The 15,911-nt window shown below is 46.9% G+C and overlaps 1 protein-coding gene across 3 annotated transcripts in view; it reads left to right on the top strand.

Annotated features, from left to right (window-relative positions):
* Nucleotides 1-2,060: 2,060 nt before the first annotated feature.
* LOC138580139 (myosin light polypeptide 6-like) overlaps nucleotides 2,061-15,911 on the top strand; it is a 32,827-nt gene continuing 18,976 nt past the window's right edge. The window contains exons 1-3 of one of the 3 annotated variants that reach the window (XM_069650455.1): nucleotides 2,061-2,177; nucleotides 5,308-5,335; nucleotides 14,284-14,427. In XM_069650455.1, the coding sequence (XP_069506556.1) occupies nucleotides 2,175-2,177; nucleotides 5,308-5,335; nucleotides 14,284-14,427 (175 nt within the window). In that variant the 5' untranslated portion in view covers nucleotides 2,061-2,174. Of the gene's footprint in view, nucleotides 2,178-3,564; nucleotides 3,595-5,076; nucleotides 5,200-5,307; nucleotides 5,336-14,283; nucleotides 14,428-15,911 lie in introns of those variants that run through there. The other 2 variants (XM_069650454.1, XM_069650453.1) reach the window with 2 other exon arrangements.

Genomic DNA, 15,911 nt, shown 5'->3' with positions numbered 1-15,911 from the left:
GGGGAGGAGCCCCCTGAGACATGACACTTGGAGAAAGAATGGAGGAAGCTTGAGTTAAGGGGGGAGGATGACAGTAATAAAGATATGCAAATTGTATGCTAAGAAGCTGGAAACCGAAACTGTCGAGTTGTTCGTTATTTGTGTGTTGTAAACTAATAAAAATTGTTTTTAAAAAATATATAATTTTTTTTCGAGCTCCGGTACGGAGCAAAGATTTTTTTCCATGTGTTGGCCTCCGCACTTGCAGCCATGGAACCGCAGCCACGGCCACCTCCCTTGTTCTTGGGCCGCGCGGGTCTCCTGTTTCAACTTGCATTTTTTTCTCTCTGCGCTCCGGTCCCGGACCTCCCACTCATCCGCAGCTGCTGCAGGCACTCCTTTTCATTGCTGATGTTGCGGCGCACATGGCAGAGGGACAGGCACCCACCGACTCTGGCCGCACGAGCACCCCCGGTCATGAGGGCCATGGCCGGGGTGGTGCAAGCACGGGCACCAGGATTGCAGGAGCTCTGATTAGCTGTTTTCTTGTGGCCACCCTCGCCGCCTACGCGGCAGACGCTGCCTCCTCCCTGCGGGCACCAGGTGGCCCGTGTACATGTACACGGGGCCCTGGACCACCCACAGAGCTTCGACCTCCGTCAAGCTACCGCTGTTCCAACTTGGGGCTGCCCAGCTGTACGGCAGCACCTTTCAGAGACACCAGACACAGCAAAGCAGCTGGCAGCATTTCTCCTCTAGGCGGCGGCTGACGCCGTACCTCCACCATGTGGGCACCAGGCGGCCCATGTAAACGTACGCAGGGCCCTGGACCTCCTTGTCGCCATTGTTGGGGGGCGTGGATCACCAGGCCTCCACACGCTCTGCATCCATGCACAGGGGCGGACCAGAGGGGGCACCGTCCAGTAACCGGATCACCGGATAGGACATTATGTTCCTGCGGACCGTAGGGGGCACCCTGCGGCCTTCTGAGCTCCAGGGCCACACACCCATCAGCCATGGCCCTGAGGGCACCCAGGCCGGGGTACCACAATCGCTGTGATCACATGGCAGCAACATTCAGTATAGGCGGTGTTGCCCAGCAGGAACACCGTCTTCATGCCGGGCCACGTGGCAGGCCGCCGGAACGCTGGGCTGCACCAGCATGGTGCACAGATGCACAGGAGTCTGTTTGTGCTCGACTGACGAGCCGGAAACGGCTCTTCCTCTTTATTTACTTGGTCGCATGATTAACCATAGCTCTCAACTCACCCGCTTTTGGCGGGTGTTACCCGCCTTGCAAAGGGCTGACTCACCCGCCAGGCTTCCTGCACGCCCATTCATTCCAATGGGCGTCTCACCCGCCAGAAACAAAATCGGGTGATTTCACCCGCCTTTGCAAGACAATTGGTTGAGAGCTATGGATTAACCCATGTGACCATGACGCAAAACCTGGGACGTACCATGTCCCCCACAAGGGGTGACATGCAACAATGTCTATAACTGGCAAAAGCTGTTTTTTTTCTGTTACATTTTGCCATTTCATCCACTTCATCAGTTTCGGGATTAGCAGTTTCCTGCAAGTAGTCCCGAGCTGGGGGGGGGGGGGTATGTGTCTCCATACATAGTAATGGAGCTGCAGGAGGCTGCAAATTCCGAAGTGGATGAAATGGCAAAATGTAACGGGCAGGGTATGTGTCATATGTTGCTTTTTACAATGTGTACTATATTGCTTTTACCAAGTGCTTAAAAGTAAATAAAACATGTTTTTTTTAAAGAGCATTCGCCAGTTATAGACATCATGCCTAGGTACTAACATTTTCCAGCTGTTGGCATCCCATGGCTAGGTAGTACCACTATAGTAGCGTCTGGCAAATACTTTCCCAAGCCTAAACAGCATCCAAACTTGCGGGCTTTGCCCTTGCTTGTTCCTAATGGGACCGTTCTCCGAGTAATGCTGCCAGCTATGGCCAAGGTTGAGGAGACATTACCGTGTATGGAGAGAAGATGCCCATGGCAACGCGGGGCGTTCCGCCCGCCTCAGCCACCGCGCGGTGATTGGACGCCGGAGACGCCACTCCGCGCCGTGACGTCGCCGTGGGTAGAGGGTCTCGCGCTGACAGGAAGCGGCTGCATTCCAGGAAGAGGCTTCACGCGCCAGTAGCAGCAGCAGCAGCAGCAGGGGAGGCGGTGGCGAGATGGTGAGAGAGGGGCAGGGGCTGTGCAGGGAGGAGAAGCGGCGGAGCCTCAGCAGGCGAGCGTGTGTGGAGGCTGTGCAGGGAGGGCGCGCAGGCAGAGCCGAGGCATGGGCGCTGCCAGGGAGGGGAACACCGCTGGAACCGGTGCCTGCCCCTGCAAGACCGTTTGGAGCAATTTACACGTCATTGCCCGTTTAAGAGACCATTGTTTTGGGACAAGACGTTTCAGTGTTAAAAAAAATGCAAGTGTCCTTTTATTCTAAATGCGCATAGAAAGCGCCAGTTAGCTGCCTACATCTACACTCTCCTCCAGGCCACTTAAAACTAATTGTTTTATGATGTTCATATTTAACACACCAAAAATAGTTGGAATGTAATATTCTCATCACACCATATATAAAGCCTGTATTTGTCATTAAACGCAGTTCCCATTTTCTCACAATACTCCAGTCTTGAAAGTACAATTTTAAAACTCCAATGCAATGTTGTTGCCTTCTGGTATTTGTAGTCTCCCATTCAAGATGGGGAGAATAATATTGCAATAGATTTTTTTTTTGTGTTGCTTAACCTGTTTATATAAGGATTTGTGTAAATACATAACTATGTGTGTACTTTTTAAGTCCTATTTATAAAAACCGAGTACTGTTCAAAACCAAACATGGGGTTGAGGGGTAAATGAGTGGGCAAGCAAGTCACTTATAAATGTTCAGGATTTGATAAGCGGTTGCAATCCTGGAAAAGTTATTTTCCCACATTGTGCCCATGTGTTGTTTTTTAGGACATGCGTGTGTGTATGTGTATATGTATATATATATATATCTCAGAGGGTGGCTGCTACCGCGCTTGGTTGTTTTTGATTCTGGCAACCTTGTTCAAATGTTTTAAATTCATGCACCCCGCCAAACCGTTTTGACCTGCTCGACCGTCCAATGAAGGCGCTCAGGGAGTATATTCATGAGGCTCCCTTCTCATTTTGTCTGCTACTTCAAAACAAAGCCTCGCTCCTGATATTGCCACATAGGTAAATGTTACCAGTGACAAATCATATACTGGACGTCACATTGCATTTGTCTCCTGCCTTACTCATGGCATTAAAGACAACCTCATTTGTCAAATAATTTTCTGTAATCTCACTGGTCACCATTTATGCAAATAAGGGGGCCCCTGCAACACTTATGCCACGTGGGGCCCCTCAAATCCTAGCACTGGCCCTGGGTGCAGGGACCTGGAGGGAGTGGGTAGCATTAACGTAAGATGCATTGGCACATAAACTGGATACCATCTGTCCTGAATTGTTTTTTTGAAAGGGGGGGCTGCAAATGGCGTCACCAGCTGCACTCTGAGGCATTGGACGGCTGCGCCCGTGGCTATAGGGCCAGTTTCACCACTCTGATGAAAAAGCTGGATGGGAGGAGAGGAAGTGAGTACGAACCAGAGTGCTATACCAAGAACATTGAAGGGTGTTGGTCCTCATCGGGGAGGGATTGGCACTAGTCCGTGCGTTGCTTGGCTGAAGAGAGATTTTTTCCGAATGCCCAGACCCATATCCAATTTAAGGTGGAAGATGTTGGTGGTGCTTTGTCCCTGTAGATCGAGTGGCGTAAATGCAGACCAACATGTTTGTAAAGCTTTAGGCTTAACAGTGCCATGTTGTAGGCAGCCGACCGTAGGTGTTCTGTCTGGAGCCCTGGTGTACCGGGTGAAGACACACCATTGCTGGGGCACCGAGCAAGACACCCACCTACTGCTGTCGAGCAGACGCAGGCAGGGGGCCCCTACCAGAGACAAGACTCACCCGGTCCACTAATGGTGGGTGGCGGGGGGTGGGGGGTAGGGGGATTGGGCTGTCCTAACGGCTAATATGGCAGACCACACAATGACTGACCCAGACACCAGTTGCTCACTCCTGGAGTCTGCTGCTGCACTGCCGCACGCGCAAGCACACCCCCCTTTTATTAACTGGAGTCATGACTCTTAAATGGGCAATACATTTACTTTAAAGGGGCCACACAACAGGTGTGTTCGTGGGGCAACAACCATGTTAGTGACTTTGCGACCGCCCTAAGAGGTACTCCAAAGAGGCCACTGCATCTGGAATTTGCCTGCCGCTTTGGGCTGGGAAGCTTAAGTACATGCAGCTGCAATAATTGATGCGACCGAGAACCACTTTGGTGGCTGGTCTTTTAGTTGGTCGGCCTGGTGAGTGAGAGGGTGTTTTTGATCACCTTGTTTACCTGACATGATATGATTGGTTATTTATAATGCGCTTAATATCCAGAGGTTTCTTAAGCACGGACCTGGGGATCAAACTTGTGTCTGCTCTGTCCCGTTTTGCTTCCAAGGCGAGCTCGTTGCCCCTGAGCTATCTTCCCGGGAGTCTTTTAAACTGACTCGGTTTGTGAGCATCCACTCTGACCTTAATCGGAGAGCATGTTTGGGTCTTTGCCAGTTTTGCATGTATCCTAGAAAAAGGGGCCACAGTTCTTAGTATCTTCCATAATAGGATGCATTTGTTGGATAGGTTGACTGTCCTTCAATTCATACCTTGAAGGGCTTGGTGCTGGTCACATTCCAAGGGTTCTGCATACCCGTAAAAGGAGAACCAGATGTTGGAGGCTGCTTGTGTGTGGGACTTCATCTCGCTGAGAGCGTTTGTTAACGGAACACAGAAGATGGCAGTGTTGGTTGCTTTTGTAGCTCTTATGCTGCTCTGTGGAATCTTTACAGCGCTGAGGAAGAGGGGAAAAAATTGTCTCGTGCTCAACATTTGCTGTTTGTTTTCGAGCTCAAACCCCATCTAGAATCGTTTGGAGGAAAATGCATTGCTCTGTCCCTTTCCAAGAGATGTTCTCCCCATATTCAATCTAGTTAAACCCACGGTACATTTATGTATTTTTCCCTCTAGTTTGTATAGATCATGGCCCTCTGGTTCATGTGGGTGAATTATCAAGTTTGGTACTGCAGTTTCATACGACTGTCTCAGCTGACAAAAGATTACAGATTACGTGGGTGTCAGAAGTTACATGTAGGTGGCTGCACAGATGTTGTTCTGGGTGTCTTGTTGCCCTACCTGGTGGTCGCCGACTTTATACAAGAGCTGCCAACACTCACACTTGTGTTTTGCCCCAAACAGAGTGACTTTTCAGAAGACCAGATCTGTGGTAAGTGAAGTCTGCATTACTTTTTTGATGTGTGGGTGGGGTCCTCTCCTGATTCACTTGAACCCTGCATGCCCTCTCCTGTCTCTGCCTCACCCCTATCTCTCTTATGCTCTCTGCAGATTGAGTTCACACCAGACCAGCTAGCTGGTAAGTGTTGGCTTCCTTTAGGTGGTGTGTGCGGATGAAACTCCGTTTCATGACATGGCGCTTTCTTGCACTTGGATTGAGGTTTTTTTTTTTTTCTTTCTGCCTGCCTCCTCGTAACACTAACGTACATTGGTATTTCCATGTGTGGTTGCAATTCTTCAATCACTTGTTCGTGGCTTCTAGTTTGGTGTGTTTTGACAGCTATGGTATCTGGGGAATTGGGTGTCTATGTGCAATTTTAGGGCCCCTCTAGTACTTCTTGGGTGTCATTTTGTTTTTTTTAAAATTGTTTTTGGGTGCGGGGGCAGAGGGGCGAATCATGTTGCTTCTTGACAATTTGAAAGCAACGAAGCCCCTTCACTAGGCAGCTAAAAGATACGCAACCTCCAGAGCGTTGGAAGCTAATAGTAATGTAGGGGGTTTTAAAGAGCGCCCATGTCACCCCGGGGCATCGTAGCGCTTTAGAGGCGATGAGGAGCAGACCTCCTGGTATTGCCACGTTTTCAGATTTCTTGGACACAGCTGGCAGTGAAGATGGCTGCTCCTTACACCTGGAGGCAGCATGGTGAGAATGTCTGCCACTGGGTCGCTCCCTCCTGAATCTGGGCAGAATGAATGGGCAACTAGAGCATGGTCTCTAGTGTCCATGATGCTGGATGTAGAAGATATGGTAATAGTTTCACTAACGACATAAATAGCATTATGTGATCGACATATAGTGATGGGGGGGCAGGTGTAGAGGCTAGTCTAGGCGGGATCGTCTCACTTCACCCTTTAGGTGAGTATTCTGACCGTATTATGGACCATGTGAAGCAGCGATGGTTGCCTTTCTGGCAGGCCCAGATAAACAGTCCCATAGTCCCTCCGCAGTGATGGTGAAAGCATTTATAGCTATTATTTTGTGTGGGGAAAGACCAAAAGAGCAGGTGGGAGAAGCATGTTTTCACTATTTCAGATATTTGAAGTCTTTGACAAATTGGAATGCGCAACAGTCCTACTCGCACTGGGCTGGGGGCCAGTTGCTGAATGGGTGTTTCCAAAACGGGGCATCCTAGTGACTGTCCTTAGGATCAATGTTCTTGTCAAGACATTCTTAGTTTGTGAGGATACAGATCTCTGCACCAGACCTAAATCTGTTTTTTTTATGCATAATTCGGCAACTAAACCCAATCTTCTGTATCCACTTTGCCAAAGTTTTAATGTACAGGTTAAAAAAATATAGGTGAGCACCCAAGGTACTCTGCATATCACATGTCGAGGTGTGGGGTGACCCAACCATCACAGGGCAATATCACACAGACCAAAACTCCAAGTCGTTTCCAATGCCAACAGGTCCATGTAAACTAATTGTGTGGGTCTGAGTCCTGTGGCATGTAAAGGAGCTGCTTTTACACTGCCTTTAACTTTGCTGGTGATGACAAATCTATATGCTATGTTGTGATGACGCCAAAGCACTATGGTTGATTAAATATGTTCTGTTTTATCTTTGGAAAGCCAGCTAGCCAACAAATCGTGTAAATACTGTGGTGGCTAGGCTTGTACCAGGGATCCACCCCAGCACCCATGTTTGCTAATCGCCCACTAGGTTGCTCTCCTCTCTACATTCATAGTCCTTGCATGCCAAGAACATGCACGTTCATAAGGCCTAGTAGGTTCGTCCAGGGAAGTGCTGTCAGGCTGGTGGTGTAGGTGTTCCTAAGATATAACCATTTGTACTCCCTAATACAGAGTCTATCCCTTCACCCACTTATCTGTGCAATGGGGTTACATTAAATACTCCCATCATAGTGCCACCAATGAGGGCTTTGTGCATCCTTTTGGTGTTACTGTGCAGCGCTCATCCCCCTCTTGACTTTAACCAACTCTACATTAGTTATGGTCTTCCAGCTTTTACCTTCTGTTTTTACCGTTTAAGTGGTCACTGAGATTTCACACTATCAACTCTAGAAAACAGTTGTGATTCCCCAACTGTACATATCCGAAACTACGTTGTCTTGATGTGTGAATGTAAGCAGAGTGACGTGCTTGTGCGATACTGCGTTGAAATTTTGGTGTCTGCCTACTGACAGTATCTCACCGTGCTGTGCGCTTGTTTCATGTATAGGTTTATGGTAACCCTTCTCCCTCACCACTCGTCATTCACTGCTCCCTCGCACCATTATTAACTTTCTCCGACTTTGTGAATGAGGCTGGGCCTTGCTGCTCTCCTGGTCACTATTCCTGCATATTGGATAACTCGCCCTTCCCTAGATATATCATGGAGCCTTGGGGGCTCAACGTTCCTCGTGCCATTCAGGCTTATGTGAGTGGTTTATCTTCTTGGGCGGTGGGCCAGGACCCCTTCCCCAACCTCATCTGTGGGATGTGGTTGAGCACGGTGTGGAACCGATTTACCTTGTGCCCCACTTTCCCAGTATACTAAATACTTGAAGGCTGTGAGTAGGATACGTTGTGCATCCTGTGGGCTTGGGTACCTGGTTTCAGGGGTGACAAGTCCCCCCTTTGTTGATCCCTCACAATTCCCATACTGTACTTAACTAACACATTTCCTGTAGCTGTGTATTATGGGGCCTAAATCCCATTGGGCCTTTTGAATAGTAAAGTTGGTGCTTACTCTGGCGTCTACAACTCGTAGCAAATTCTGGTAATGTGCATTCCCTATATCTTTTTACTAACTGAGCCTGGATGTATTGTACATGCTCTAGCTAACAAAGCATCAAATGCTGCACTGTTGCCTTCCTGTCGTGGTTGGAGGACTGCCTGCATAGTTTTACCTGGATTAACGCCTTGCCTGGTGGCTGTGATACTCGAGCAATCTTAGCTTTGTTTGCCTGTATGAATGTTCACGTCTGGAGGCACTGTGGTTGCACACATCTGCCTTGGTTATGGTATTCTGCATAGTACTTTTATTGGACTAGTCCCAAATTTGACTTTAGCCCTGTGTTTGGAACTTGTCTGGAGCAGGCTCCTTTAGGAATGTGTAGTAGAGGCCCTATATTTAATTTGCCTAATCTAATTAGACAAACCTAAAGGTAGTATAGTAATGGTTGCACCTGGATATCTTGTGCTGGTCCTCCTAATCATTGGTCACAGGGATTTCATTAAGTATGCGGTTAAGATTTAATTGAAAGATGAGGTATCTGCCAACACGTGTTTGAACCCTCACAGGTCTTTCTCAAGGCTGAACCAATACAGGAACACAACAATTGAAAATGAGTAAGTGAAGTACGTGCTATCATGAATGAGATGGAACATTCACCAATACACTCCAGTCTTAGTGGGAAGGCTTGAAGGCGCAACCGTACGGACGGAAGCACCGCCAGCGTGGATGTGTGAGCTGATAGTGGTGCCCACGCTTAGTATCTCCATGTTTGGCTGCTAGCTTTCAAGTCCCCGCATGCCATCTTGCTAAGTAACGCTGTTTGATGTAGACGGGACCTTAGTTTTATAAGCTCGCATCCGGAGGGAGTCTTCATTTCCACAATGTTGCGCTTCTCCGGCTGACTTCAAAGCGCCATCTAGCCTCCTCCCACACGACAAACTGAGTGACCATTAAATGATTTGCAGAGAGGCCACCTCCCCTTCTGGGGCTTTTAGACGAACCGAGACAAGCTGAAGTTTTGCATTCCATATGCGGACATAGCCATTGAAATGAAATTGCTGTACGCCAGAGTTTCATCTGTTTGGGAGTGAGACTGAGGCTCGCAACCTCCACATAAGTGAGCCTCCATGCCCCCGCCACCTGATCTGCTGTTGGTTCCCTCGCAAAACCCGCCTCTTGTTCGCCACTCCTTCCTTTCAGCAACCTTGTCTCTTAAGGCAATGATGTTCAAACTGTGGTGTTTGTTCCCTAGTCCCGGAGGAATCCCAATGGGGGGAGCAAAGCTTCTTAAAGTGTGGGTTGGTTGCGTTTTTTTAAATGGAAAATATAAACCGTTCTGTTATTTGGAGGGGCTAGGCAACACTAATTTGTACTCTAGGTCAGTGAGGGGGGCACAGCATAGCGTTTGGATAGCCCTCTCTTAAGGTCATGGCTGGGCAAGATATGCTGCGTTCTCGCAATCGGTACTAGCATGATAACGTTCCTCCTTGGGTGTGACATGCCACATTTCACAAATAAAAGATGCTAATTTGATATGACCAGGTTACTTGTAGGTAAGTACCACACTGGCGGAAGAGAATGATTCGGCGCAAGCCTTTAGGGGCTGGGCGTTTCGGTGTGGCCGCAGGTATCTAGCAGCGCAGGATGTTCACTAAATAAACTTTCCCTTGAACACCACTAAACCTAGTGGTTAGGGTGAACTAGAATGGATCACCTAAACCAATGCACCCTGGTATTTACCCAATATCAATGCGTACCTCCCTGCTTAATGTCCTCAATCTGCTTGTTTCCAAAATAATAGCCCCTAATGAATATCTTGAGCCCAGGTAATCTAAACATGGCCGCGGCATGTAATACACCTAACATTAACCCTCTCCAACCCCTAGAAAGGCACTAACCCAATCCTAACAGCAAAATGTGTCTGAAAAGCTTTCATCAGACCTTGGGTCGCTAGTGATGTAGTGAGGACTACTGAGACGTGTTTAATTTGTTCATATAATGCTTTAAGCAGAAGGTAATAGTTCGACCCCGATCTAAAAGAAATAGGCAGAGGTTCTTTGCAATTTTGCTTGTGGCTTGTTTTTAATTTTCGAAGTTCATTTTGGTTGAGGAGGCAGAATTCCAAACAATTGCCAATGCATTTCAGACCTACAATCTTGGTCCTTCGTCAGTGCGAATTCTGTGAGGGTAACTTCCGTGGAGACTCGGTCAATAACGAGGACATTTGTGCCATCTTTAAAAGCTTCTACATTCTTTTCAAACTCCTTCACATATGATTGGCTACTGACTTGAAATATATTTTACCTGTGTACATACGTGATATTGTACATGTATTATAACCTGTAAATTGTAATCTGTGTATATTGTATATCTACTGTAACCTGTATCCAAGATTATGCGCCCGGTTGCCCTCCTGGTTGCGCTTTATAAATAAACATACATACCACTTCTCTGGTCTGGTGTGCAGTCGCAGGTTTTCATAATTACATGCAGCTGCCATGACCCTCTTCTCCTCCTTGGGACTAACCCAATCCTAACCATAAGGTCACCACACCTACAAACATAATCAATAACGTAGGCCTCCAGACCTGCAGTCACACCCTACTATTTCTCTTGAACCACAAGCCCCCTTCTCTCCAGCAGAAGTTCCCACTCCCGCAGCATGGATAAATGCACGCCACTGTCTGTCTGCCTGCTAATCCGCCTGACAATTGCAAGACAAACAGCACCACCCTGAACTTGGCTCTGAGGCACTATGCCATCTACAGTACCTTGACATGGCTCGATAAAACATCCTCATCTTCATCCGTCTCACATCCTTTAATCTTCAGGAACCAATGTCTGCTTCTCTGCCGTGCACTCATTTCCAATATGCCCCGTACCATTCATGTCTGGACTTTAGCATGACGGCCTGGGCTGCAGCTGGTTACTGCTGCTACCACTGATCAGCTGCACACATGCCCCACAAAGCACCCAACAGCCCTGCAAAGCACTCTAACTTCCACACCCATTCCGGGCATGTGTTGCTCACACTCGCACTGTTCCCTCCTCCACTGAGCATCAGTATATGCATAGCCACCGGGAAGGATTGACTTCTGTAGCGCCGCAGCCACATGTCGCTGTGCTATGCCTCACTCCTGGCAATTGACCCTCATTACTGACCAATAATTCCCACTTGGCTAACACTCCTTAGCCGCACCAGGGACCCTCTGGCATAGTTCCTACTTGTGCCACTACCTTCCAGGGAGCAGGTTTTTCCTTTTCACCACTACCCCAACACCCAGCTCGGGATATTTTTTTGTTTTTTCCGTAAATAGCGGGGTTGTCGGTTCCAGCAAGTAAATTTAGGCAATGGAACGCCATTGAACCCCACAATGGGTTCATTTCGTTTATTGAATATATATTAAAAAGCGCCATTAGAAAACGCCACCATTTACATAATGCAAAAAATGACTAAAAATAGAAGGAGGGAGAGAGAAACAAAGTCACTAAGTAGAAAGAAGGGAGAGCTGATGAGCTTTCAGGTTAGATTGAAAAATAAGAGATGGAGAGAATTCCATTGTTTAGGGGCTAAAAGGTCAAAAGATCGGAAATGGGAAGAAACACAGTGAGGTTTGGGGACAGTGAGAAGAAGCCGATTCTGTGATCGGAGAGGGAGAATAGAACGAGACTAGCTAAAACGAGGAGCCAAGCCGTGAGTACATTTAAAATCAATAGAAAGAAAATGGCAGAGAAGACGTGAAATGCAGAAAAGTCAAAGGGAAGGCGAACCGAAGAATTATAAACAGACTGCTGAGGAAGATGTAAGGCAGGAAGGCCAAAAAAAGAAAAGACCAGGCAGCACAGAAGCGGTTTAGTAGCATGAAATGAGAGATGGGGGCGAGCACACCGGATGTTTAAAAAAAAAAGGGCATATTGACTGGAGCGAGCAATAGAAAAGATAGCAATTTAAAAGAAAGTGAGGGATCAAAGATAACGCCCTATGCCCCCCCAAATTGCGCGCAGAAAAGGAAAAGTGCAGAGGGTAAGAGTAGATGGAAAAAGAGAGAGCGTAGAGTAGACAGAATAGTTGTAGCCGAAAAAAAACAGAACTTCAGTCTTGAAGTGATTGAGGTGTATAAAATTGGAAGACATCCAGTTTTGGGCAGCAGAAAGGCAAGTTGATGCAGTGGAGGGCAGAATTGAGTCAAAGGAAGAAAAAAGATTTGTATCTGTGAGTACTGAAATGATAGATTAAATGAAGAAATAAAAAGCAGCGTAGAGGGAGAAAAGGAGAGGACTACAGAACTTTTAGGGGCACCATAGTGAAGAGGAAGTGAGAAAGGTGTGTCCAGCCCAAGCTACAGAATAGGACCACTGAGAAAGATGGGAGCAGAACCATTCAAGGACAGACCTAGTGATACCCAAAGCAGAAAGGGAGGGAATAAGAGGGTGATCACCAGGATCAAATGCTACAGAAAGATTAAGAAGAATAAGTATAGAGGAGAGCTTAAAATAAGCAGAGGGTAGTGTTAAAGACGCACAAAAGAGCAGTCTCAGTAGAATGAGAAGAACGGAATCCAGATTGGCGAGGTGGTAGGAGAGAATTAAGATTTGGAAAACTATCAACCTGGGCATATGCACCGCGCTCAAGAATTTTTTGAGAAAGTGAAGAAGTGAAATTGGGTTAAAATTGGCAGGAGTGCAAGGGTCGTTTCTTTTTAGAATCTGGAGAATAAGAGCATGCTTAAAGGTAGCAGGGGAAACATGAGTTAGAAGGAGAAGAATTAATGAGTGAAGAAGATGGGGATCGACATGTGGAATAAGAAAAGGGGAAGAGGATCCGTGTTGGATGAGCACGGGTAAGAAGAGCAGAACTATCAGAATCGCTAAGAGGAGAGGATGAAGAGTATGAAGGTAAACGGGAAGGATGAGGTAGGAGAAGAAACAAAAGCAGAAGAAAGATTAGCAACTTTAGATGTGAAGCAACTAGCAATGTTGGAGGAAGAAAGATTAACTAACGAGTCGGGAGATTTAGGAGACAGGATGTTGCAGAGTAGTTGGAAAAGACGACAAGGGTGGTGAGAAAGAGAAGATCCAAAAAGTAAGATTTCTTTGTCACAAGTAGGGCAGAGTCAAGAGTTTAAAGATGAAAGTGCAGTAAGATCAGATGGTGATATAGATTTTTTTTTTTTTTTCTTTCGGTGCTACTCTCCTTTATGCAGGGGGAGAAGTAAGCCAAGGCTGAGCAGATTTATGAGAGTGAGTAAAAACAGAGGAGAGACGGAATAACGTACAGACATCAAAGTAGAATGAAGGGTACTAGCAGCCACAACGGGAGACCAAGAAGAGCAAGTAGAAATAGATGGAAGAGCGTAGAGAAGAGAGGAAAGATGGTCAAAACCGAAGATCATTACGAGTAAAAGTAAGTGAAGGAGTGGTAGAAAGGGTAAAGGGAGAAAAGAAGGCTTATTGGGGACCAGACACAGGCTCGACTGAAGGAATTGAGGAAAAGATTGGGTCAAGAGAAGAGCCAGACTGATGGGAGGGGCAGGGATGGGAACAGTTGAAGATAATAGCAGTCGGTAAGTGAGATCAACTGAGAGCAGGAAGGATTGGAAGAAGGAAGTAGTCGCCCAAAAGGAAAAAAGCTGACTAAGGAAGAATAATGGATAGGAGATCCAGGAAATCACCAGCTGGGCACGGGGGACGATACCCAAGTCACTTTGACTGGTTCATCTTGAATTAAGTACTTTTCAAATGTCAGTATCACGTTTTCGTGTTATCCATTGGTCAATTGTCTCTATTGGAAAGCTTCAGGGTTTATATTATCATGGTTTTATTTTAGTGTGTGTGTGTGTGTGTGTGTGTGTGTGTGTGTACCCATGCAATAGATCAGGATATTCGCTCTGTAATTCCCTTTTGTAATTGGTTATTTATAACTCGCTTAATATTCAGAGGTTTTTAAGTGCAGCCGTGGGGATTGAACCTGTGTTGCTCGGCTGCGCCTTGCTTCCAAGGCGAGTGTGTTGCCCCTGAGCTATCCTCCCTGCCTCTATTCAGCCTTGTTCATTGGACACCTATGTACTTTTGCTATTGGGCACGTTTTACTCGAACTTTTCTCGATCTTACTAACCATCCTGTCCTTTCTTTAACTCCCATTTCCTACCCACCCCGCAGCCCTCACTCTCAACGTTTGTTCCCTTTATTCTCTCCTCAGACATCAAGGAGGCATTTCTCCTCTTCGACCGCAGTGGTGATGGACGGATCCAGGTCAACCAGTGTGGGGATGTTATGCGGGCCCTGGGCCAGAACCCCACCAATGCGGAAGTCCTCAAGATCTTGGGGAACCCTAAATCTGATGGCAAGTGAACCCCCGTCCACTTTTAGGGAATTGGTGGGATTGAGGGGCTTCGTTTTAAGTGACTTGCCCACACATCCCCTTTTGTCACTATTACCTATTTACTGGGATTCAAACGTGCACACTGATTGTCAGGGGGGAGGAGCCTGTCCAGCAGAAGCATAGACTTACTGAGACCTGCAGTCTTTTCACCCACGACCACAATGTAGGTGGCCTCTGCAGCAGAAATCCTATCCCACTGAGCTATCTTGACATGATTTTGTACTTTGATCAGTGAGTGGAGTGCTTGCTGCAGAGCTCCGTGTAATGGTAAGACAATTGGTGTACCCTGTTATTTTGAGACCTGTAGTGTCGCCCAGATAAAAGCATTGTTAGCAAACCGCATGAAGTGCGAGCGCAGAATAAACGTGTTCTCTTCAATGGATGGGAGGGTGTGTCCAGGGAGACGGGAGGGATTCTTTTAGATTTATTTATTTATTTATTTTTTCCAGCATCTATTATGCACTCCGCTGCCTTGCATGTGCACATAAAAAGTAAAACATATTTAAATCTAAACCGCATTGAATAAAATGCAAATTCGATCTGTGTGCATGTTTATATGGGGAAATGGGAGGAGGGCATTAAGCTGTCCCAGAACTCATCAAGATGGTATTCCATGCTCAAAGGTAATCTTACCGGGAGCAAAGCCTCCGTCTGCTGGCCCTTTTGTGGTACATGACATTTAATTGAGTACATGTTGAATCAATTTATCTAACGTAATGTGTGTTCATTGACCCGAATGAAGACCCTTTATTACACTGGCTGCACAAGCCCTTATACGGGAGCTGTTAGTTTCCTGTTTTTTTTGTTGTTGCCATATGGCTTAGTATGTGTCGCAAAACAAATGGCATCCCCTCCCGGCCCCCCCCCCCCCATTCCATTCAACAAGTTTACTAATGGACAAAGTCCACATTGGGTGTGTTATGCACGCGTTTTCTTTGATTTTTCTCATGATATTGCAAGAAAGCATGTAGGTTTGGGGGTTACAGAGGGCACACTCGGAGGCTGTTAATCACAGCAATTCTAATGCTGAATGTTTTTTCTCTGTTCCACGTTTTTTTTTCTATTTGCCTCAGCCATTACTAATGGGATTAGCCACAGCCTGGGCTCGCTGTATGTAAAGACTGTTGCTCCATGGGAGTTCAAACCCCTGTTCCTGCAAAGTAGTGGCGGGCAGAGTGTATACGTAGCTGTTGAGGATCTGCTCTGGCAGCTTCCTTCTCTAAACATTGGGTTGTATCTGGCTAGTGCTTTAATTCCTCATGGGTTTAATACTTCTGAGGCATTGACTGCAACATGTGAAACTTCACTGTATGTGGTTGTTGGGGACAGCTTGCCATCTCGCGGGGACCCTATGTCCAAAAATTCCCCAGCCCCATTTGTGCACACACCCCTAAAGCTTAATTCCTTGTCCATATTACCCCATCAGTCACAGATATATATCCATC

The sequence above is a fragment of the Ambystoma mexicanum genome, chromosome 3p (assembly GCF_040938575.1).
Source record: "Ambystoma mexicanum isolate Mex_15411 chromosome 3p, UKY_AmexF1_1, whole genome shotgun sequence".
Taxonomy (NCBI): Eukaryota; Metazoa; Chordata; class Amphibia; order Caudata; family Ambystomatidae; genus Ambystoma; species Ambystoma mexicanum.
This window is presented reverse-complemented; position numbering and strand designations above follow the sequence as displayed.